This window comes from Pteropus medius, unplaced genomic scaffold (assembly GCF_902729225.1).
Source record: "Pteropus medius unplaced genomic scaffold, Ma_sr-lr_union100, whole genome shotgun sequence".
Taxonomy (NCBI): Eukaryota; Metazoa; Chordata; class Mammalia; order Chiroptera; family Pteropodidae; genus Pteropus; species Pteropus medius.
Window position 1 is genome coordinate 4155602 of NW_024354911.1, and position 27042 is coordinate 4182643.

Genomic DNA, 27042 nt, shown 5'->3' on the forward strand with positions numbered 1-27042 from the left:
TTCTCTCCTTTTAAAATAAAACTACTCAATGAATGGGATACATTTCCACCACCACTACCCCTTCAGCTATGTTTGGTATGAATCTGAACAAATTTGATCCAAAGATTAAGTAACTATATTAATTCTTAAGACATTTATAAAAGCTATGGTAATGTTTTACAATATTCATTTGTAAAGATGTCTTAAAATTAGTAACAAAAAAAATGTCTAATAATTTAAGATTTTCTACTAGAGCCAGCTCAGTACTATCTGGATCTCTAGATACTTTTTTCTTTCAATTTCTAAATTTCTTTCTAATTTAAAGTCTAAACAATTAACTAAGGTCCATGTACATAGCTCATGAGGCTCTGGCTGATATTTTGATTAACTACTTATATCTAACCAGAAGCACTTTTGTGTCCCACTTATATTTTCCTATACTACATTCAGGCATTCAACCAAAATACATTGGTCACCACTCTTCCTACCCCACTGCATGCAAGCACTGTGCTAGGGTCTGGAAATACCAATGCGAACAACGCCAACACTGTCCTACTCTTATATTCCTCTGAATCTTCCTGTGACAGTGCTATATCAAGCAATGCTTCTCAGACTTCTCGACCACATAACCTGAGTATGAAGAAACTTAGAGAAATCGAGGTAGAAAACAGTCTACTCAATCTTAAAAGTCTCTCAATTTATCCTTAAAATTCAGAGGAATATTACAAGCCATGATATATATCCACATTTGATTTAATTAAAAAACATTTCCCCTCAGAAATATCTTTGAATAAAATCAAACATAACAATTTGATGTAACATAAAAGGAAGATATATAATATTCTTACCATAATTTCTATACCCCTGACCCAACTAGACACCTGGCTGAGAATCAGTCTACTAAGAGAACAACGCTCTAACACACTGCATAAAATAGCAATCCCACCTGTACCTCTCCTGACACCCATGACATACTTTGCTTAATTTTCTTCATAGCACTTAATGTAAACTGACATTTTTTATGTGTATATGATGACTATCTGACTCTTCCGCACTAGAATATGAGGTCCTTTAAGAGTAAAAACTTTATTTGGTTCACTTCTCTATTCCCAGTACCTAGCACAGTACCTAACATAATCTGTATTCAATAAATATTTGTTGAATAATTATTAAATAAACAAATGAGAATCACAGAAATCCTCACTTTTATTTCTTATATAAAAAAGCAAACTTCTGTATTTTATACATCTTCAAAATGTCCTTTTATGATAAAATATTAAAGGTTTTGAAGTAATTTATTTCAGTTTTCCTATTCCTGATATTTTGTTCTAACATGTAACCCATAAAAATTTCTTCTCTAAGAGCTTGAAATTTTTATCTCCCATTTTAATGTTCCTTGTGTTTGTTAGCATGTTAAAAAAGTTCCCTGGTCTTATAAATTCTTTGCATATTTAGCTGGGAAGGAGTGGGAAGAAAGAAAGTAAAATAAGTGTAAAAGAAGTAACTGGATGGGTGTTGAGAAAGAAATCAGGTAATATTGGAAATGATATCATCAGTTTTGCTAATGGAACATGTGAGAAACAATCTGCTTGTATTCTATTATCCCCACTGATCACTGAAGGTTGATCATCAGGCTAACTAGATATTCCTTTCCATGTTTTGGTTACTAAACAAATTTAGACTGTTTGCTTACTTTGGAAAATTCAATTGAGAAACTCCAGACATGCTCTGTCCTAATGGACAGCCACTAGCCACATGTGGCTACTAACATTTGAAATGTGGCAGAATGATTGAGGAACTGAATTTTTAATTTAATTTTTATTTAAATGTAAAAGCTGAAGTTGCGCTAAACACAAACTTTATTATTTTGGAAGCACTACTTTCACTTTAACTGGTACATTGCATAAATTATTATTGTATTTAGTATTGCACATGTACTTCTTTTTACTCTTCTTATGCACCTACGGAAAATTTTAAATTATATATATGGCTTGCATCATATCTTTATTGGACAGCACTGCTTTAGAATAGTGGTTCTCAACTGGGGATGATTTTTCCCCCAAGGGGCATCTGGCAATTTCTAGAAACATTTTTGGTTGTCACAACTTGGGAGTGCTATTGGCATCGAGTGGGTAGAGGTCAGGGATATACTTAACACCTTACAAGGCACAAGATAACCTGTTTTGGAAACACAGTATATCTAACCTCCATCACCACCACCTCAGTTCTCTTGTCAGAATACAACTGAGAAAAGTATCCAGACCATAAAGAAGTAATGAGGGAGATGGGATAGATAACAGAAAAGGCTGTTGTGGAAGATGAAGAATTTGTGATCATAGAAGAAGGCTGGTATTATTTTTAAAAGGCAAAAACGAAAGGATGAGAAATACATCTTCTTTTAGTGTTTGAGTAAAGAAAAAACTACTATCAACAAAACGCATATGAGAGAGTAAGGAGTCTCAGGCTACCCAGGACCAGAAACCCTTGCAATAAAGTAGAGAAGTCCCAAGCCCTTAAGCTAAGTATAGTGCAGCTCAGAAAGAACAAATGGAATAATTATTCCTCCATATTTTGAGAGCATTTTTTCTTTAAATATCCTAATCATATATAACATATAAACATTTTAAGGATGATAAATGATGTTTTAAAAATAAAGTAAATAATCAATTTTTTTAAATTAATCAATAGTCCCAAATAAGATTAGACCAAGTCTCAACCTAAGGCTGAAAAAGGCTTTTGGACAGACAACATTACCTTTCTGTGTCAAGTGCCTCCTCATTTTTCATCCATCTAATGGTTGGAATAGGAAGTCCCGAAGCAACACACGGCAATACTGCACTCTGACCAATGACTCTGACTAAGGAAGAAGGTTGCTTCAAAAATACCAAGTTTGATGTGATCTCAGGATCTAAAAAGAAAAAAAATATTTTAAATAAAAGAATAACTAAGAAAGCACTTTACCACTTTAATGATGAAGAATGGCAAACTCCTACTTGGTCTGTGTGGCTTTATATAATAAATATTTTAAGGAAAAATGACACAAGAAAATTCCATTTAAATTGGCAAACATTTCCTAAATAACATCTATGTGCAAAGCATTGTGCTAGGCTCTCTGGGGCCTTAAAGATAGTTAAGTTATAGCTCCTGTCTTCAATGTGCTTACTAGTTAACTAAGGGAGATTTGACATGAATTGCCTTCACTTTAAAAGACAGGAAAAAGTGGTAAAAGTAGAGAAAAGACTGAGCAAGCTCAAGACTCTTAGCAGCATCCTCCCCACTCACAGGGGTATCATAAGAGGTTTTCTTTCCTTCCCTATATCTGTGTGTTACTTCTGAAAATCTTTCTGAGTTTCATCTCTTTAATCTGTTCACTTAGTCTGTCAATCCTTTAATTTTATAATGGTGCAACTATCAGGCTACCACTATATGCGTGTTCACTTTATATAGTTACCTTTTATGGCCACATGAAAAAGCCACACCCTTATGGGCAAAAGATAGAGTTCTCTTATGTATTGAGGGTGATATTTCTGGTGTTAGGTTCTGGAGTAAAAAGATGGTTCTCATGTAAAGAGATGTGACTCCAGTCCCCATACTCCTAGGAAAAGAAAGATGTCCTATAGCCATAGTAACCACCACCATAGCTGGCTTTAAACTTGTGTAACCAAATAGTGACAGTTCTGTAACCATGGTAACAAGTAACCGGTAAGAGATCAGTGAGGACAACTCTCTTCAGTGAACATGCTTTGAAAGCCAATTAATCAGTGACAGCCTCAGGCTTTAAAAGTCAGCCATTCAGCAAGAGAATCACTTGCTTCTAAGGCTAACATGAACCTGTTTTTCCCTCTGTAACCAACCATAAAACATACTTCTATGTATGTGATCAACACACCTGTGCCTTATAACCAACACACCAAAAACAATGTCTTCCCCAAAATTCCATACATCAGCAGTTTGTATTATTCAAGAAGATTATACTTCGTAAGCATAGCTCTCCTTCACTAAGCAAACAAGATATTCAGTACTTTATTTTTGTTGCAGATACTGAGTGATAGCTTACTCTTTGACACTGAGAAGCTTGTTTCCCTGGATCTGATTTAGAGGATTTGCTCGAATGCTACCTGGGTATAGAGAAGAAATATGACCTCTGTCATGGTGAAGCAAGTCAAGAAGTAGGCTGGAAGACACTGCTATATGGCAATAGTTCTCTCTCTCTTTTGTTTTACCTTGAATTATTTACCTAGATTTAATTGAATTTTGTTAGAAACAAATCTGAACAAATATTTATTGGCCTCTAAATGCCAGTTACCATTCTGGCATCAGACAAAAGCCCTTGTTGAGCTTACATACTAACAGGGGGAGAAACGACAAATAAAAGATGTAATGTCAGATGGTGCTATGTTCTAAAGTAAAATGAAGGGGGAAAGAAAAAGCACCAGGGAGCGAGGGGAATGGGAAATTGTTGTTTTAAACAGTGGTCAAGGAAGACTTCACTGATAGTCATATTCAAGCGAAAGACAGTGAGTCAGGCAGATATATGAAGAGGAGGATTCCAGGCAGAAAAATCGGCAAGTAGAAAGGCCCTAAAGCAAGAGCATGTTTGGAGTGTTCTAGAAATGTAAGGGGGCCACAATCACAGAGGAAAAGAAAAGTATGAGATGGAAGACAGATGGGGGAGGGAGGTGGAATTAAGATTATATAAAGCCTAACAAGCCAAAGATCTTAACATTTACTTTGAGATGGGAAATCATTAGGATGTTCTGAGCAAATATATGGCACAATCTGATATACATTTAAAAGATAACTGTGGCTGCTGAGCTGAGAATACATTGGGATAGGAATGACAATGGCAAAGATGATGATGACAAAACTATTTAAAAAAATGATGACAAAACTATTTAAAAAAATCAGTTCAAGGCTCATCAGAAACACTCTCAAGAATCACTGCTCATCATATAGGTCTCACTTTGCCAGCCAATCCATGGGGTAAAAATGGACCTATGTAGTTATCTTATAGAAAAACTCTGCCCACACAACGTGGGGGTGGTCAAATTATAGTCATAAACTCACATTTAAAATAAGAAATGTGGAATCAGGCACCTAGTAGTGGGAACAGAAGCTGAAAGGTCATGAAATATCAAATATGAAGAGCTGCAAGTGAGAGGAAGTTATGAGTAAGAAGTTACACATTTAAGAAAAGATACACATAACACATTATGAGGAAAGCCAGTCGGAGCAGAAAGAGTGAGAACCCAGAAAAAGAAGGAAAGACAGAAAGAAGAGGTGAGTTTACATTAAAAGTGGGGGCAGGGGGAGTATTATAAAGATCCAACAATGCTTGCTTACCAGTGTCTCGAGAGCTGCTGTATTGACAGTTACCAGTCCGCCTGTCCCTTATATGAACTAGCCTGAGTGAATCTCCGATTTTTACAAGTAAAAAGACCTACCATAAAAACTATCCTATTACAGGGAAGTAAAAGAACTATAATAATTATCCTATTGTGGGGAGGCTTGATAAAAGACACAGAGCTAATGTTTATTTGGTCAAGAAGAATGCTATACATACTGAATATATTTAAGAGCTTGATAAATTTTTACTGATAAATTCATTCACTAAAGAGTGGATCTTTTTGGTATGTTTTCTTCTTTTTCCTTTTTGTAAGAAACAGACTCCTTATGCTGACATTAATATACCACGCCACACTATTTAATAGTATTTATTTTAAAAACTCTAACAGAATAATTTTTACCCATCAATAAACATAAAACCATCAGTTCTGATAATAAATTAATACCTGAAAGAACTTTTAATTCAGCTTCATCACTGTATTTTGGTGGCCCACCACTTTCAACTATGCAGCGATAAAGTCCCCCATCTCCTTCAGTTGTGTTGCTGATAACCAGTGTTCCACTTGGAAGTTTGATAACTCTATCATCCAGAAGAAGAGGTTGCCTGTTGTGTTCCCATCTCACGAATAGGGCCAAATCTGCATTAACCTCACAATTCAGAATTGCACTGTTTCCAGCATAAACTGAAGAAGGTTCTGGTTGGCTGGCAAATCTTGGAAGACCTGGACAATAAAGGAAAAGCAGAAATATATAATTAAATATTACTTTAAAATGTAGTCATGGGAACCAGAAGCAAGTCGGCCCATGTGGCCACATGTATGGTGGAACCAGGGTCAAGTAAAAGGCCTATGAGTTGGAAAATTGACTACATAGAGGATTACAGATCAAACAAGTAAATGTGTTAGGGACAGTTGGGAGTCAGACTCCTCATAGAGAAGAAAGGTACATATATGAAATAGCAGAAACATAGAGTAAATCCCATGGTATTGAACTAGAATAGAGGTATCAGTATAAACTTATAGCTTTATATAATTACATAATTATAGATATATAGAGATATAAATGTATGTGTGAAATATATATACATTTCATACACAGTCATTACACATATACATATCCTAGTTCTGTTCAGAGAGAGTCCAGAATCAATGTCACTCCAGTGGCAATGAGTACATATGATGACCCAATCTTGATTTCTAATTACCATTCTCTACTGCAAGGCATCAATGCTCCTTGCAGAAATGGCTGACTCTAGGAATGGAATAGGGAAAGTACAAGATGAGCCTGGAATGTCTTGTGACAGGAAGTAAGGAAGTACCCAAAGAACAATATAGATGTATCAAAAGGACACAGAAGTCAAACTGAGTTTCCTCTGGCTAAATCTGAGATAATGATAATTAATGCAGGAAAGAATCATGAATAAATGCTAAAACTAATAGGTGAAAGTTGAATGAGGAATAGGATATTTACAGATTATTAAATTATCTCTTACCAAAATTAATAAAAGTACAAAATACTTATTAACTTCAGTGCAGAAACACAGCATAAACTATCTTAACTAAGTAATGAAAGTTAACATCACCAGTAATAACAAAACATCACATGCTTTCTCTTATGATGCATTAACAACACAACATCACTTCTGTGATATTCCTCCCCAAAATGTAAAACCTGAATCTATTCTTAGGGGAGAATCAGAAAACCCAAAATGAGATAAAGAAAAGGAAGAACGGTTTGAGATTGAAAGAATCTAAAGAGATACAACTACTAAGTAAAACGTGTACTCCTGGACCAGAAAGAAAAGGGGGTAAGTTTCTGACTTTGTTCTTTTGCTATTAAGAACACTGATATAACCAGTGAAATATGAATGGTATCTATGGATTAAATGGTCGTATTGTATTATGGTTACTTTCCTAAAATTGAAGGATGGTTATTTAGGAGAATGTCTGAGCTTTTAGAAAACATACATGGAAGTATTTAGGTAGGGGTAATGTCTACAAATTAATCTTAATGGTTCAGGATACCATTCAGAAAAAACTTATTTGGGTATGTGAATATTGGGGGGCGGTGTGTGTGATAAGGCAGATTAGGTAATCTGAGTGAAGACTATAATGAGATTCTTAATTCTTGCAATGATTCCATAAGTTTGAAATTATTTCAAAATAAAATATTAACCAAAAAATGCAGTCATAGATTATAGATGCCACAAAATACAGTGGTTGAGAGCATGAGTTCTGGAGTCATATAATCTGAATCCGAATCCCAGCTCCACAACTTCATGACTGTGACACTGGCAAGTTGCTTAACCTCTAAGCCTTAGTTTCTCCATCAGTAAAATGATAACAGTAACAGGCCTCATGGGGTTGTTAAAAAGGTTAAACACTTAACAAATAATTCAAATACAGCATTTTGCCTGGCACATAAGTACTCAACAAACATAGCTACTATTATGACTAATAATATCTAAAAGTGACTGACATGCTCAGAATACAATAAAATGTTTCTTTAAAGACTAACAAAGGGAGAAAAGGGTGAAGGGTTAAAGAAGTACAAATTAGTAGTTGAGACAGTATTGGGGATGGAGAGCATGGCATAGGGAATGCAGTCAGCAATAATGTAATGGCTATGTGCAGAGCCAGATGGGTGATAGAGTAATCGGGAGGATCATTTCATAAACTATATAAACGTCTAACCAATGTATTGTATACTTGAAACTAATAATAAAATAAAATAAAATGAAAAACAAAGAAGTAAAAAAACAATAAAGACTAACATATTAAATTATTAGAAACAATCCGGGTCTTCTGTTTTTGATGGTTAATTAGTCTATATGTAAATGATATACATTTACAGTTCATCTAGCTGTGCTACAAATTTTTATTTCTTGTTTCAAAGGGATTTTTGGAGAAAAGAAATAAAGATAAATTAACCAAATATCTACTTCTCAGAAACCAAGAAATTAGAAGAAAGGAAATAAAGATAAGCACAGAAACTAACAAAAGGGAAAAAAGGAATCTGATATAAAACCAAGAGCTAGTTCTATTTTTTAAAAGTCAAAATATTCTCCCTCCTTAGGTCTTATGAAAATGAGTAATTTAAAAAAAAACATAAATCCACAACAACATACGGGGAACTGGCAGACAAGAAATTTCAAAGAGTTTATGAACAGAGAAAGCAGATGGAGGAACCAGTAAATGACAGTAACGCAGAAGATGCTGCAGCATCCTGTGCTCAACAAGCAGGAGGCCAGTTTGTCCTGCTGCCTCTGGAGAACTGCAGGAAAAAAGAGAGTGGGAATGGGGCTGCCAAGAAGGAATTGATAATGTCTGTAGTTAGACCACCCGGTTCCCCACCACTGAGCACAAAACACCTATAGCCGAGGCAGTAAAACAATTTTATGCTGTGGAGAAATGAGATCCACAGAAAAAGACCTCTCATATTTAATTCTATGAACTATCTACTTAGTGTTCTTTCAAAAATTCCCCTTCTTGCTTGACTGACCAGAATCAGTTTCTACTGCTTGCAATCAAAGAACTCCAACCAATAGTCTTTTAGAATGGAAATTTGGCAGTACCTTTTTAAAAAAAAAATAGTTTTATTGACATACCATATATATACTGTAAAGTTTACCATTTAAAGTACACAATTCAATGGTCTTATTACATGTAGAGTTGTGCAATCATCACTATAATCCAATTTTAGAACATCTTCATCATCCCCCCCAAAAAAACCCTGTAGTCACTTGTAGCCATTCCCCATACCCTCTTCTTCCCACCCCATCCCCCATGCTTTTAATCCCCTCGTCCTCAGAAAATCACCAATCTACTTTTTGGTTCTATATATTTGCCTATTCTGGACATTTCATATATATGAAGCTATATGACATATGATCTTTTGTGACTGGCTTCTTTCACTTAACATAATGCTTTTAAGGCTTATCCACGCTGCAGTACATATCAGAACTTTATTTCTCTTTATTGCCAAATAATATTCTATGCATGAATGTATCACATTTTGGTTATCTGTTCTTCACTTAATAGACATGTATGTTGTTTCCACTTTCTGGCTATTATGAACAATGCTACTATAAACATTCATGTACATATTGTTCTGTGAACATATCTTTTCATTTCTCTTGAGTATCAGATACCCAAGAATGGAATTGCTCAATCATGTGGTAACTATATGGTTGAATAAGATTTTGAGGAACTGCCAAACAGTCCAGCGCTATCTTTTTAAATTATACAAACACGTACAAAGTATACCCTATGGTCCAGCAATTAGTAGAATTGCTAAGTCTAGTGATCTATTCTATAGAAATAAAGATTTGCAAAAGGTTGTTCACAATAATATTGCCTATAACAGCAAACAATTTTTTATCCATTAACTGTTCATCAAAAAGAGAATCTTTCTATGTGATAAATACCATGTAACTATTAAGAATAACTTCTATTCGTCTCTTAGCTTGGACATTATTTCTTCCTGATACCTAGGCCAAGAGCAGGTTAAACAGCTTTCCTATAGAATCTTGTCTGCAGCCAAAGAATTTATCATCCTGTATTAAAACTGCCTGTTTAATTAAATATTAGGTCAAAAAACAATTCCTAAAAAATATGAAAGCTAAGAGGAAGAATGGACACACCTAGCAGAGGAGAAGAAAGAAGGGAAAGGTGGAGGACAGAATTAACAGGCAGTGGGGAAGCCATGAGCAAAAGCCAGAGGCAGAGAATGAAAGTAGTGATAGAGGCAAGGGCAGGGTGCAGTGATAAGAAATGAAGCTAGAGAAGTGGAAGCCAGCTCATGAAAGGACTCAAGAGGCCTGTTAAAGAGTTTAGACATTAACCTGATGTCGTTACTGGAGAGCCACTTAAGGAAGAGAAAGAGAACAGATTGGAGGAGGAAAACAATGAGGCAGCAGTTACAAAGCTATGGTAAGAGATGACAAAGAGTAGACTCAGGAAAGAGAATATGGATCAAGTACAGAGAAATTAGGAAGCAAGAATTCACTGGATTTGGTGATTGGATGTGGGGACAGCTGAGAGCAAGTAGTCAAAATTAAAGCCCAGTTTAAGAACATAAATGATACACAGAAGCTGACCTAAGTGACATTATAGGGGAAGTCATAATGCTAACTTGTATGTTGTAGAAAGCCTGCCAAATACATTTTTAAAAGGAGAAAAAAGAGAAAAGGCAAATTGTCAAAAAGACTGATTTATTTCTTCTTTCACTTTCTCAACCTCAGTCTGTGATTATGGAATAACTACAGTGGCTTTACATCACACTTTACATCACTAATTCAACGTTGAGCATTTGGCTCCAAAGAGAAAAAGAGCCATCATGTTCTGAATGAATGAGCAAATACATCCTGGAGTGAGCACGAGATGGGGAGCATGAACCAGGAGTGGAAATGAAATGAGAAGCTAGTTATACTTGTTTTTTCACATGTTAACATTTCACAAAGGTGAGTATAAAATATAAGACTTAAAGGTAATACCATTTTGTACAAAGTGAACCTTAACAAAATTTAACTACTTAATCTGGTATTCAAATGAAGAAATACTGAGGAACACCAGTGTCTACTACAAAACAAGTATGACTCACTTAGGAACCAGATCTTACTTCGAGAGCCTTAATTTTTCCTACACTTTCCATCATTCTTCAAATAAGTATGCTCTAAAAGGAAATGAATGTTTCTCTCTTTAAAACTTTCTATCCTTCACCTTTATATATCCTACAGATTTTTAAATAATTTATCCAATTAACTGTCATTTCCTTGGTTAAGATATAAAGGAACCAAGATTCTGGCTATGCTACAAGTTTTACAAACCCATACTAAATGGTTACACTGGATAAGATAAAAGTTAGCAATCAAAGTGACTCAATTTTCCTACACAACGTCCTCTGTCATTTCCAAGTTCAGTACTTCTGATAGCATCCTTAAGCTATCTAAATCATCAGAAAGTGGGAAAATGCTTATTCCCTACAACACCGAGCAAGCCCTACATAATACATGCTCAACTGATACTTGTTAAATGGGCACATCTGTTACCAGTTAAATGAAAATTCTAGGATAATGCTGCTTTTATCAAGATTTACCCTTTATAAAACATTGAAAATATAAATAAATAACTTTAAAAAACTTACCTGCTATTGTAAGCTTGGCTGTTCTGCTGACAATAGTTCCAAGACTCTCGATAGTGGCCACACACTGGTAATAACCTTCATCAGGTTTATTGTGTTTGGAATGCACCACATTGCTGATAAATAAAGATCCATCGGGGAGAAGCTGGCGACGATCATCTGATACTAAGTTTAAAAAAGTTCCATCTTTTTTCCATTCAATTTTTGGGGAAGGCTCAGAATATGCTGAACAATTTAATATAACAGAAGAGCCTCTAACTGAGAGTGTATCCACTGGTTCCACCAGGAAATAAAATGGAGTGAATGTTCGAATGCTGGATCCTACAAAAATAATAAAGAAATAGAACAAAGTTAAGCAAAATTTTCTTCTACTATTTCTTTAAGAAAATATAGTATGTCCAAAAATTATTCATAAATGGTTATGCTCTTTGGGTATGATACATAAATACAGTCATTTCACTATGATATCTAATAAATAAAAGTTATTTTTACTAGGAAATCAAAATTTGACTGATTTAGAAGAACATTAGGAAAAAAGACCGTGCTAGCTGAGAAAATCAACTCTTGTAAGATGGTAGGAATATCTAATAAAAGCTTTATTTCAAACCATACAATGGGATTTATAAATATTTAAAATTACTGTATTTAAAGCAAAATGTTCTATGAAACATAATGGAGGTAGAAAATTGAAATGATTCTTTGTTAATAAGGCATCTTTTCTATGTTTACGGGCTATATTTCATAAACTCACTATACATACAATTTGTCCATTTTTCTAGTGGTATATTCATCCTATTGACTTAAAAGCAAACTCCGGTATAGTTATCATGTTTTACAAATATTCTTTTTTACATTTTGACTATGATTTTTGTCATAAGAAAATAAATTTTAACTCCATAAAATTAAATCTGTTATACATTAAAAAGTCTTATCATAAGATTATTTAAAATTTCAGCTTTGTTTTATGCTAGTGCTTTTGTGGTTTCCATTCAGTCTTCTAGAATTCATTCTAGTGTAAAGAGCACAAGAGGTATCAGTTCAATTTTTCTAAGTACTTGGCTAGTTCTTTGAGCATGGAACGAACATACTTTAAAGAAAATATTTGATATAAACCTTATATTCTAAGCCAGAGTGAGCTTTCCATTTTAAAGCTTTATCTCTTTTCTTCAAGAAAACTACTGACCAATTACCTTGAGAACAACTCAAGTTATAACTGGATTTCTTCATGTGAACAATCAGTGAGGCTTAGGCAAATAAATGAAATAAAGATTGTTTTTCAAATATATCTACACTCTCCTATCTTTGTAACTTATTTACATTATCAATTAAAGGATGACACTAATTCTTAATGAACAGTAAAGAATGGTTCTAAATAAATACAAAACACACTGGCAGAGGGAAGAAAATAATATTCACTTGTTTTAACATTTTCAACACTTACAATGATAAGTAAATTACAAACAGACCAAACATGCTTTCCCAAACACCACAAGGGGGATTTCCATCCCCATTTGATGAATATGAAATTAATTCTTCCAGTTTTAAAACTCTTGAAAATGAGCTTAGAAATTTTTCTGAAGTAACCTGCAGTAATGTGCTTATTATAAAATATTGCATTAATTTACTGGCACTATAGTAAAATAAATCAAAATATAAACCACAGCAGAACAAAATGATAGCTAAAATAAGAGAAATCACTTTTCTATCTTTCCTGTAATAGTATTAAATCTTTTTTACACCGCCCAGATTTAAATAACTCATAAACTTAAAAGAGATAAATGTATTGGGTTGGCAATAAAATATCTGAATTAACAACTTAAAATATTTTATTAAATATATTAATAAAACATGTAATTTTAAAATTCAGAAAATTGTTTTTGCCATTTGAAAAAAATTATACCAATGTAAATGTTTTACAGTTTAACATTCTATTTTGCTTGAGTTAATTTCATTTTAAAAGTCCATATCAATATCAACCAAGTTGAACAAGAGTACATGTGTTCAAAAAAATTAAGAAAAAAAATCACTCAGGCAAATTTACAAATGCCTTTGAAAATCAAGGCATTTCAAAATTTTACAGAAAATATCCACTCAATATTACTTTGAATACAGTGCTACTTAAATATTTATGTATAGTACCTTTGTATTTTATTCTCTCACAGTAAGCAGGCAGTACAGTAAGATATTCTCTCTTCACTTAAAATCCCTCAAAGGCTTGACATTGCCTTTTACAAAACAATCTAAAAGAACTCCTTAACTGAACTTGCAGTCACTGTGACCTGGCCTCTGCCTGCTTTCCAGCTCCACCCTGACCTTGTATCACCCTCACCCTCTAAGGCCTGCTGCCCTCTAAGGTCAGTCCCCCAGAGCTCCTGACCTCCTCTCACAAGCTATTCCCACCACCTCTCTTCTCCAAGTTAACTCTTCATCTTCAACCTGAAGCTCAGCTTAAACATCATTTTCTCAAAAATGGTGTTTGCCCTGTTATAAGCAGGCATGGCATACAATACATAAGTAGCATTTCAAATGTTCTTAATCTTTAAATATTTGTAATACTTTGTTAAGGGAGAGAGGTTCCTCGACTTTCTCAGCTCTTAGTGCCCTTATTTTCTTAGTAATTTTTTTTCACAAATTCCCTATGCTAAAATGAATACATAACAGTTCTATTTAATAGGTTCAAACAAATGATAAATATTTCGCATTAACAAGTTAGTACCCTTTTGAAATAATACACATAGATTGAGAAATATTTTAATTTCATTTTTAAATAACCAGTAAATTATTATGGTATGTGTGAACCTACTGGGCATTGCACAACTTCTCAAACCTTGAAATCACATTGGACACTACCATTCTCACTTCCTGTTCCACAATGATTTTGCATGGTACTTGCTTTTCATCACAGCAACCACCAAAAACCCAATTTCACAAAGATATCGCAGCATCAAAATGAAGGAAGCACAGTCCATTGTTAAAACTGTGAACTACCCTGGCCTAGAAGTTTGCATGGTGCCCAACAGATGTTGGTATGTTTCCCAGGAAATTTGAAATATGCCTGGGGAGTTCTCTGAGGTATTTCAGGGTACAGTATGGAAACTACAGGCTTACAATCTATCTTTCTACAGTGTTTTTATTCACTATATTCCCAATGCCCACCTAGCACAGTGGATGGTAGTAATCTTTAAATTATATAACCAGACAACTTCTAAAAACTTCCAGTGCTTAAAATATTAATGAGACCACAGGTTCCATTCCAAAACCACCCAATTAATATCACTCTCTTCCATGATGAAGTTTATTAACGAACAGTATTTTGTAAATTTTGATGTTTTTTAAAAACTATATAGAAGAGCAAAGAAAGCCAAAAGAGCCACAATAATTTAGAAGAATAAAGTAAAGGGACTGCACTCATCAGTATTTAGAAAGCTACAGTAATTAAGCTACTCTGGCTCTAAAACAGGAATAAACAGAGCCACATAACAGGCTAGAGAGCTCCAAAACAGAATTATGTGTATTTGGAAACTTAATATACATCGATTGAGTTAAAGAATGAACTACTCAGTAAATGTTACAAGGACAACTGGTTATCCATATATGAGAAAAATGAGATGCCTACCCACAACATGAGTTTCATATGTATCCATCACTGAGAGTTCTAAACATTCTCCACATAGTAACCACTGTTATAAGATTGGTACTATTATCATTCCCAGTTAAGAGGAGAAAACTGTAAATTGTCCGGGGGAACAGAGGCAGTAAATAATAGAATCAGAGTCTATGATCTTAACCACACTATACTGTGATGCTACACACACACACATTTCATACCTATGAAAAAATTGCATAATAAAAATTTTAGGAAAATACAGGGATAACCCTTAAGTCAGGCAACCTTTTAAATCAAAATAGAGAACCTCAAAGCTGAAAAAGATATAGGCTTCATTTCATTGTGTTTAAATTAAATTTTTTGTTTAAAAAAAGCAACTTTTACGGCAAAATATAACAAAGCAAAAGACAGATAAGATTGGGGGGAAATAAATTACCTAAAACAGATAAAGAATTTAAAAGGTCACACTACTCAATAGAAAAATGGGTGAGGCTGAGTTCCAATAAAACTTTATTTACAAAAACAGGCTATACATTGTCTGTAGTTTACCGAGTCCTGCCTTAGGATATTTAGCCAGCAAAAAATGAGTGAACTATGTTTCAAATAGTCTAGATTGAGTTCTGTGAAAAATGAACAATGCAGACAAGTGTAAATTATATAATTTCATAGGTATATGATTGTATGGACATTGAGAAAGGTAAGAAAGTGTGTACCGGGTTGTCACCATGGTAGCTGGGAGGGTAAGAATGGGAGGAAGCTGGGGTGGGAGTGAGAAAGGGAGATAAAAATACTCAAGCACATTTAGAATAATTTTGTGATAAAAATAAACTTGTGTGCACTCATTTATAAATATTATACTTATTTATGTGGTAGATGTGAGTATATGTCTATTTACACCTAAAAGGATACATTTAAAAAACTAAGTCACCAAAATGAGAATTTCCTCGGGGTTCGGGATTTCAGTTGATCTTTACTTTTTTCATTCACCTTTGGTATTGTCTGAATATTTCATGTAAGAAGTACTATTGTTTATTTAAGCAGAAAAAAAAAGCTCTTTTGACTTTTATATACAGTTTGCACAGGAAGGGGACAATATGAAAAATCTGGAGTATATTCATATATTGAGGTTGAAAGATTGTAAAGATATATATGTATGCTATATAAAAATTTTTCAAATTTCAAAGTATGTGTACTACTTTATAGTACTGCTTACATTAAAATATATATGCATACATATATACGTGTATGCATAAATTTAAATGTAAATACATAGGAAAAAGTCTAGAAGAATAAATACTCCACAGTAAACAGTTCTTTCTCCCTGGGATTGAGCTGCTGATGTAGAGCATACAGGGAGTATTTTTTACTCCATGGATTTTTTTACTGTTTACATTTTTTAATAAGAACAATTGCTTATGCATTCTTCTTTTCATCTTTTTATTTTTAGTAACAAAAAAAAGTTTTGTTGTTATCAGTGACTAATTCCTTGTTGTAAACAAGATTATTTTTTAAAAGATCTATCACCATGTTCTTGAACCACTTTTCCTTTGTCACAGTCGAAGAGTTACAGACACTCACTCCTTGGCTGACTTTGTCTAGAAATTGTCCTTACATCTTACCAGGGTCCTGATTCTCTATTCACTTAAGTTTGCTTAATTTTAGTTTACTATGACTATACAAATTATTCTGAAACAGGCTTAACGATCCTGTCCGATCTCTTCTACATTCCCCGATCTCTGCAAATTTCTCACTTCCTAATGGAACAGCTCTCACTTCCTGACAGACTATTCCTCAGCTTTTGATAGACTATTTCACACTTCTTGATAGAACTGCATATTATGAAAGGAAAATAGCCACAGGGAACTTATTTCAGTTGTAATCCCCCCACCCTCAATTATCAACAAATCATATCATTTACTGCACAACTCAACTGTGTGGCCAATAAGAATTCTAAATTTTACTGTACCCAGAAAAAAAAACAATGTATAGTATTTGAATATTGGCAGTAATAAAATGAAATCTATCTTATTGCCCAAAGAGATTCAAAGTTTGATAGTAGAAATGCAGAACAGAAGAATAAACAAGCATTGTAAACATCTACAAATATTAGCATTCTGTCTAATGTTATTCATACAAAGAAAATTATCTCTTCGTTATAAGCTAAGAGACTAATGTCAAAGGACTTCATATGTCTTTTACTCCTTAATAATGTTACTTTTGACCATCCTGTCCCAATCAGTCTCTAAATCTTACATTTCATTCTTCCTGATCTTTTGGTGTCCACTATTTATCACCATATAGCTCAAGCTTTCTTGCTTCAAGTTCTCCATTTATAATCAAAAAGTTTAAAAATTTCAAAGTTAAAATGATTTTACAAAGGGCCCAACAAAATATATTCTTGTTATTAAAAAAGAACAGGCAACACTTAAGAGTTAACAAATGTTTTCTCGCTGTTTTGCTACATAACAATTAGTGCTCCCAGCTCCAGAGCGCAAGCCTCTTTCCGCCCTGCACACCTAATTCCTCCAAAAACTGTATCTACTGAGCATACAGAATTCCTTTCCTGAGGATTTCATACGTGTTAGTTGTTAATATTATGTGAAGTATTTAAATTGTATGATATACATACATGCTTTCAAAAATTTTTATGGTACAGATATACCATAAGAACAGCAAATGTCAACTTCTAATCAAACCTGGATCCGAAATTCTTTTTCAGGATAATGCCCTAATACAAAAAAATCAATTGTTTGTTCTAATTTACAGCATCTACCTTCCCAAGCATTGCCCAAAATGAAAAATATCTGAATTCATTCATTCAATAAACATTTATTATAAGAGTGCTTTCTTCATCCTCAATTTTCAACTTTCCTCCTTCCCAAAACACAGTCATAGTGAAAAAAAACTTGGAAAATGAAGTCAGGAAGACATGGTTTTGAATCCTAACTCTGCTATGCTAGTTTATTTCTCTGTGTTTAAAATTTTCTCCCCTATAAAATAGGAAAAATAATGCGTTCCTTTTGAGGAAATTTCTGTGAAGATATGTGTAAAGCACCTGCCTCATTGCTTGACAGATAATAGGTCCTCAATAAATAGTAACTACTCATAGTACAAAAGCCTACAATTTTGCCCCCAAATCACTAATATCTAGCACCTTACTTTTCACCAATCACATTTTAGAAATTGTTATGCATGGATTAATATAATTAATATAATTATAATTAATAATTATAACATGGATTCATTTTTTTTACTTTTAATTACATTTGATAATTACATGTAAAATAATGTTAAGTGATCCTGAAACCCGAGTATAATCATCTTCTCTAATCTTTCAATAGCTCCCCACTATAGCTAACATAAAATCCAAATTCATAACCACGGCATTCAAATGGGCTATAGGATCTGGTTCCTGCCTCTCCACAACCTAATCTCACATCACACTCCCTCTAACTCAATAAACTCTGGCCACATTTTTCAATGTCTTGAACAAGCCATGTTTTCCCAAATTAAAGTCTGCATCTGCTGTCCCCTCCCCCTCAACACTCACTCTGCACCTACTCTTCCGTTACACACACAGCTAGCTTCTTCTCATCCTTCATGTTTCAACCCAACTGTCACTTCCACAGAAATCTTCTCTGAAAACCATCTCAGAAAAGGTCCTGGTCTTCTATTCTGTCCTTTATGTGCTCTTCTCAGCAATTAACTTTGTCTGTCTGTATTTAAGGCCTATCTTCCCCACTGGAAGGCTAGACTACAAGAGAATATTAAAATGACCCTAGTTTGTCATTGCTACTTGCTATTTGTATACTGGTTTGTTTCTGTGTTTTGCTTGTTTATTTTTTGTATCCTTTTCAGGATCCTACAGGTCAGAAAGGTGACTGGGCCAAGATGGAATTAAGTGTTTGTGATTCGTAGAGACTTTGCAGAACATTACATCTCCACTGTTTTTTTGAAGATCAGCCTCAGTCTCAAAAATTTTATATTCAGATGATTTCAGAAATGTCCTTTGTAAAAATGTTTTAATATGACTTTTTAAAATGTCATAAATAATTAATATTTTATAATTTCTACTTGATCGGCAAGAAAAGTGGTACAATCTGATTAAGCTGCGAACAATATTACTGATGTTCTGAACAGTTACCTGGAAATTCTTAAAAAAGTATGTTAAAAATACCAACAATATTAGCAATATTTATATTTCAGCTTAAAATAGGAGGAAATTTGTATCGGTCATTTTTCACTTTGCTAGATGAGAAAATTTAAGAAATTTCACATTAACTATATAGAACTTTCATGAAAACATCTTATAAGCAACTTTCTGTTATTTATGGCCAGAAGACTCTTCTACGAGTAAGACATTTCACCTAATACATGATGCAAAGTCTTTTGAATTTCTAAAACGAGAGTATTTTTCGGTTCCACTTTTTTATATTGCATGATGAAAATATGGGTTCAATGATAATATAATGTGAAAATTAACCCAGAGGTGCAATCTAAAGATCTGAATCATGCCACTGTTTTACACTGTAATTCAATACTTCTTTGATGGTTAAGTAATGTCATCTTTTTCTATCATAGGCAATACTTCACTAGTATTCTGAGTACAAAATGTTTTATCATAGTAAATTGTCAAGTTCTTTTTAAACAGGGTATCTTCTCTGCAAAACTTCAATACAGTTACTTTGACCTAATATAATATGGATAGTTATCCAATTTGAAATATTCTAAATAACTATGAACTGGACATACCATAAACATGAATATTCAAGATCACTTCTACTTCATATGCTAATGTTCTGTATAACTGCTACAATTACATATATAGGCTTTTATGGTTGAGAAGTATTTGCAGGTTTACAAAGATAAAGGCAACAACCCAGTCTACTGCAGCCCTCAATCTTTTGCAATCTTTTGGGGTTTTTAATAATGATAAATATTTCATTAACTCATTGCTATTTGCAAAGCTGTTGGATTTTCCATTTCATTTCAATGAATTATAGTAACAAAAGAAAGGAAGACTTGATAACAAAACTGTCCTGGAAAATCTAATTCATCTCATTGGTTTACTAGGTCACCATAAAAAGGTAAAAGCAGGAGACTGAGGACAAGAAACAAAATATAAAACAGAAGTGAAGGGATCCAAAGTCCAGTCCTAGCTTCTCTAACAAAATATAAGAACACTTCTAAGACAGAATGGGAATTATGGGACCAAGTCTTAAGGTATAATAATAACAGTCAACATTTACTGAACAGTTACTATGTGCCAGACACTGTTCTAGTGCTTTATCTGTATTAATTCTTTTCATCTCCCAACTCTAGTGGTAGGAACTATTATCTCCATTTCCAATGAGAAAACTGAGCCACAAAGAGAATTAATAATTTTCTCAGAATCGTGAAGCTAGCTATGGAGAGGTAAGATTTGAACTAAGTTAGTCTGACTTCCCTGTGCCCAATATCATGACCACTAAATCTACACTATCCAATACAACAGCCACTTAGAGACATGTGGCTATTGAAAATTTGAAATATGACTCATCTAAATTAAAATTTGCTTTAAGTATAAAATACACACCAATTTAGAAGATTTAGTGTACACACGTGCATAAACACACACACACACAGAATATAAAATATCTCATTAACAATTTTTATACTGATTACATGTTTAAATGTTTTGGATATATTCTTTTAAATGAAATATATTATTAAAATTAATTCCACCTGTTTTTTCCTTTTCTAATGTGGTACATAGAAAATTTTAAATTGTGTATGTGGCTTGCACTTTTATATTTCTATTGGACGGTGCTGCACTGGACCATGCAATTCTTTCTTAATAGGCTTTAAAACAAACAAGTTCTTCCTAAAGAAAAAAAGTTTCATTGTTTCTGCAAAGGGTAAAAGATTATGAATCATGACAGCAGATGTGAGGGTCAAAGCAAATCTCTTTCTGGCTGTCAAATATAAACTGGTCTACCATCTAAACAGTAACAAAGGATTTTAAGCAACTATCAGCACTCTCTCTTTAACACCTATTCAGAAATGTCTTTTTAGAAACTTTTAATTAAAACTTGCAGTAATAATCAATTCATTACTGATGAATATTCAAAGCACTGGGAGAAATGTTTCTGAAAAAAGAACAGTCACACGATTCAGCGTATCATCCACAAATTACTTATTAATTACGAAGGAGGAAATGTACCTTCATAATGGACAGATCTGGTGGCCACCACCTTAACTAAGCAATGAAATTCAGTATTACCAGTAATGAGACAACCTGACGAATATACATCCTAATGGGCTGCAGTAAGAAGCATTGTAATACTATCGCTAAAAATGTTTAACCTAAATGTAAGAATGAAGAAATTACACAAATCCAGAATGTGAGACATTCTATAAGACAACTGCCCTGAACTCTTTAAGAATGAGTCAATGTCATGAAAAACAAAGGCAAGAGAACTGCTGTAAATGAAGAGTCTAAAGAAAGAGAAACAAATGCAATAAATGAACTTTTTATTGGATCCTGGGCTACAAAAAAAATTTAGGAAATAATTGGGTAAATTTAGAGTTTATTTGATAATACTGCATTAATTTTAATTTTCTTAGATGTGATTAATGGTACTGTTATATAGGATAATGTCTTTATTTCTAGATACTTTTGCAATAGTTAAAATATTGAGAGAAAAACACTGATTTGGGTTGCTGATTGTCTAAATAATTACAATATACCAGAAACTATACAACATGTAGTATATACTCTTAGGCATAAGGACTCAAGAAAATTCAGTCAGTTGAAATTAATTATATTCCCCAGAAGTTATAATTTCAGAAAAATAATCTCTTTTGTCTAAACAAAACAGTGGACACTGTTGGTTCTTTAGCTTTCCACTGATCATTTAAGCTACCTCACTTCGTTCTGATAAATTCCTTTTTTTGCTTAAGTTAAAATTTAAAAAAAAATTTAAATTAGTTAAAATTTGTGATGCTTGCAATTAAAAACACTCTGGGTATATAAGATTTCAAAATAGACTTAATAGTACATATTCATATAAAGAGTTAGAAATTAATAAAGTGACAGAGAATTTTAAAAGTGTTCCAAATATTCTGCCAATTTGAGATAACTTAACCTATATGTTAGCTATTTGAGAAGAAATTTTTCTAATTTTAGGATCTAGGTCTTGATCTTTATAAAAAACAATGAACATATACATCCTCCTTAACATAACTTATTAATTTATTTTTTTCATTTTTGAAGTTAAACGTCCCTTCTCACTGCTGTTTCTAAAGTGTGCCTCTAATAGTCTTTGACCACCTTGCCTTTGCTCAGGGAAACCACATAAAATAAAACTAAGATTAGGTAGAGTGAAAGGCCCTGAATAACAACCTAATTACCACAGATCACTAGGTCTAAAAAGGTACTACATTTTTAGACAGCAGAGTTTCAAAAGCTTGAGTCAGTAACAATAACATCAAAAATTTCTGGACTTCATAGGCTCTTTAAAATAAATATTTACATACTGATTCTTTAAAAAATATTACTAAGAATCTACTATGTATAAGAACAAAAAATTTTCCTCTTGTTATTTGTTTCTCACTCCACCTAACCCCACTCCTATTCCCATAATACAAGTTTGATGAGAGCAGGAACCCTGCCTAGCATCTATAATGGGTGCTCAATAAATATTTGTTGAATGAGAGAATGTTAAACACCTAAGTTACAATAAGACACTAGTACCTACCCTCATATACGCAATATGAACAGAGTTTACATAAACACAACAAGAACAATGTGGTAGAAGCCAAAAAAGGGTATGCTAATTCTCCAAGGTGCATAGAGATAAGAGAACTGGACTAAAGAGTCAGGGAGGGAATTCATGCAAAATGTGATTACTAACATGAATGAAACCTGAGAGAGGAGCAGGAGCTAGCCAGTGAAGAGCAGAATGTAGCCAGTCAAAGGAACAGCATGTGTAAAGGCCTAGAAACAAGGTGGTGGTGGAAGAGGCAAATCAGTAAGCCTTGGAGAAGGGTTAAATGTGGAAGTGAGGCTAAGTGGATGTAAAGTAGGGGTGATGGAGGAGTCAAAAATGACTGACAAGTTTCTGGCTTGGACAATGGCTGGATGGAGGTGCCTGTCACTAAGAGGACACAGTGGGGGAGATCATGGTGTCTGCTATCGACATGGAGAGTTTAAGATGATTATAGAACATGGATGTGGAGGACACACAAGTTTGGAGCTCAGTAGAGATTCAGGATGGAGATACATGTTGAAACTGAAGTTACTAGAGAAAATGAGATAGACTAAGAATTATAAAATCTGAAGAAAACTGAGGACCAGATTCTGCAGAACACCACTTAAGAGAAAGGCAGAGAAAAGGCCTGCAAAAGTCACAGAGGTCAGAGGACAAGAGAACATGGCATTCCAGGAGCCAAAGGAACGTTTCAAGGAGGATTAACTACTCAGAGTAAAATATAGATGGGCACTCATTCATTTAATATATACTGAGGTCACTGATGACCTAGGCAAGAACACATTTAGTGTAGTAGTGAAGACAGATGCCAGAATACAGTGCACTCAGGAAAAAGATGAAACATGAAGAAAGCCTGTAAAATGCAGAATAGCACTTCTCAAATTTTACTGTGCATACCAATCACTTGTTTGAATCCTGTTAAAATTCAGATTCTGATTCAGTAGTTCTAGAGTGAGGCCTGACAGTCTACATTTCTAACAAATAGGCAGGTGATGTTAATTCTGCAAGTCCACAAACAAAAGCTAAGAAGCAAGGACAGAAAGACCATTTTCAAAAAGTTTGACTGTAAAGGGTAGAGCAGAGACTGGTAAATAAAGAAGATCTGATCTTTCTTTTCTTTTACAGTCTTTGTAACAGAAGAGACCTGAACATGTTGAAAGATGGAAAGAACCAGTAGAGAAGGTAAAAGAGAATATTCGAGCAAGAAGAGGGTAAAACTAGGATGCAGGCTTCTGGCCATAATGAAGTAACAGGGACTAGGCTTACCCTCCTGCCTTAGACAACTAGAAAACTGGACAAAAATCAATGAAACAATGTTTTTTGGACATTGGACAATAGATAGCATAGGACTGTGACCCCTGAGAGAAAGGAAACAAGGTGAGCCCTAAAATTACCCCATATTATAGCCTGTAAGTATCCCATTTTTCTAGGCCTCAGCATGAGGCAGATGAAAGCAAAGAGAGCTCTGAAATGTGACACAATTGAGAGACAGATCAGAGTTGGAGAGACCAAAGTGACTAAAATTTTCAGGGCAGAATACAAAAGAAGAGGGAGCTGAGAGAGAGAAAGACAGACAGACACAGACATGTACAAACAAAGGAACTCCGAGTTTGGCAGAAGAGTCCCCTTGAATCTTTGGATGAGTACTCATGTGCATATGAGGGGGCTAAAATTGTACAAAGTATGTTTTCTAACCACAGTGGAATTAAATTAGAAATCAATAACAGATATTTGTAAAGTCCTAAAATAGTTGGAAATTAAGCAACATACTTCTAAAGAACCCATAGATAAAAGAAGAAATCACATGAGAAATTACAAAATATTTTGAACTTAACAAAAATACAGCTTGTCGAATTTGTTCAACATAACTAAAGTGATGCTTAGATAGAAATTTCAAGCATTAAATATCTGTTTTAAAAAAGACATGTAGGAGGATTAATTTTAGATCAGAGGAAGAACACTTCTTTTGTTGCAACAAGAAGGAAATAAAAATATAGGTAAGTTTGGTGGTATTTTTGGGAGTCGTCGTAAATTGCTCGTATAATCTCTAAAGTATGAAGTGAGTAAAGATATCAGCAAATGATTGTCAATGGAATCTAAGACAGGGAAGAAAATAAACAGGAGTAAACTGAGATGAGTAAAAATGGTGTCTGTATGTGAGAACTCTGTAAGGACAGCAGACTGTGGTGAGACTGTGGAGTGATGACAAGGGGTAGGGTGTAGTTATGGAATTCCACTGGTGCTTGAAGTGGCATGAAAGAGAAGCCACTGGAGGTGACGAAGTTAAAAAACTGAAGATGATATTAGCAGGTGAGCCAAGCAGACACACAAATTATTCAGAACAATGGTAGACTTGAAATGGAGAGGAAGATTGTAAAACAAGACCTTAAATTTTCAATGAATGAAGTAAAAAATACACAGATAATAGTGAACGAGAGAAACAGAGATAAAATTCAGTGGCCCACATCTTGAAAGAGTAACAATTTTTATAACAGGAAATATTTCACATTTCTGAAAGCTATTTTTACATTATTCTTCAGTAATCAGCTATGTTTTAGAGAACCGATGTTATTCTAAATATCACTGATTGAGTATTTTTCTCATGGAAAACAAGCATTACAGATTTTATTCAAATATACCACCATATGTTTACAAATTGCTACCAAGTTCAGCTAAAAAAAAAAATCCAAGATGTATTAATTCTTGAACACAGAAAACAAACAGCGCATGAATAATTTATTGAAAGATTTTGCTGTCAGCTGCTTTAATAACAGAAGTAATATTTATGAAATCTCACAGAATAAGCCTAACAAATATATGCAAAAGAGAACACAAGACTAAGAATCCTTAATAATGAATTTCATAATATCAAAGCTATGTTCTACAAAGAACGCTGTGCATGCACAAGCTCTCATTGTAAAATAAACAGATGTTTCCAAAAAAACATGTCAAAGTCTCACAAGGTCTGTAGACCATGTTCTAGAATTCTTCTCTTTAACTGCATATTTACTGATGGAAATAAATTGAATTTAAAAGTTTGCTAACTCAACCCTGTATTAGTAAACTGTCACATTAAGTCACAAATTCATATTTCATTCACTGAGCTCTTAATCTCTTGATAACACACTTCTGATGTGAAATAATCTTCAGGAGAGAAGAGAAAGGAGACCTCTAAAATCCAAGAAAGATGTTAATAGTTAATAGCATCAAAAGGATAAGATACGTGCCCCAAAATAATCACAAGAAAGCCATATATATTATAACCAAGCAGCCGTAAATACATTTGTGGCAGTAAAATAAGCCATTTCTATACTATAACTGCATATCATTTTCACATGGATGTAGAATTTAGTTACTAAAATGAAATGCAAATGGTGTTTAATTGTTTTAAAAAGTGTTCAATCTCATTCATAATAAGAGAAATTCAAATTAAAACTACAACGAGATACAATTTCTCACTTATCATATTGGCAGGAAAAAAATTAACATACTCTGTAGGCAAAATACAGGGAAACAGGCTGATGGAAATGCAAAATGGTACCCACAGTAGAGGAAAGTTTGCAACATCTATCACAATTATATATGCATTTGTCCTTTGATTTAGCAATCCCATGTCATGAATCTATCCCAGAGATACAGTGGCCAAAATATGAAAATAGGTACAAGCAAGACTATTCACTGCAGTGCTGCTTGTAGTAAGAACCCGGAAGCAACCCTGATGACCATCGTTAAGGGACACAATGAACAAACTACAGTGCACAGACACAACAGGGTGCTATACAATTATCAGTAGGACTACAGAACTTCAGTCTACTGTGAAGTGATCTCTAGAATAAATTAAGGGAAAAAGCAAAAGTTGGAGAAAAGTGTGTATTTTTATCTAAAAAAGGTGGGATATTCATACATCACACACACAAAAAAATTTTAAGCCATACAAGGAAAGGAAATATGGTTAAAAGAGAGCGATTCAAGCTCTGAATAGAACCTGTTCATAGATTTGACTTTGGGACCATGTCAATATTTTACATAATTTAAAAAAGAATTAAAATTTTAAAATCCCTAAAAACTGAAAGCAGAAATGAATCAAACCTAAATCTCCAGCTGTCATTATAATCACACAAAGAAGAACTAGTCTAAAAGAATCTAAGAACACAATAACCATACTATACATAATAGAATATGCCCTAAAAACAAACAAACAAAAAAAGCATAAATTTT

The 27042-nt window shown here is 33.7% G+C and overlaps 1 protein-coding gene across 7 annotated transcripts in view; it reads right to left on the reverse strand.

Moving 5' to 3' along the window:
* Positions 1-27042, reverse strand: part of NEO1 (neogenin 1) — a 222214-nt gene that overhangs the window by 137942 nt on the left and 57230 nt on the right. For all 7 annotated transcript variants that reach the window (XM_039856685.1, XM_039856683.1, XM_039856681.1 and 4 more), the window contains exons 2-4: positions 11470-11787; positions 5772-6047; positions 2734-2887 (exon numbers count right to left, since the gene is read on the reverse strand). In XM_039856685.1, the coding sequence (XP_039712619.1) occupies positions 2734-2887; positions 5772-6047; positions 11470-11787 (748 nt within the window). The remainder of the gene's footprint in view (positions 1-2733; positions 2888-5771; positions 6048-11469; positions 11788-27042) is intronic.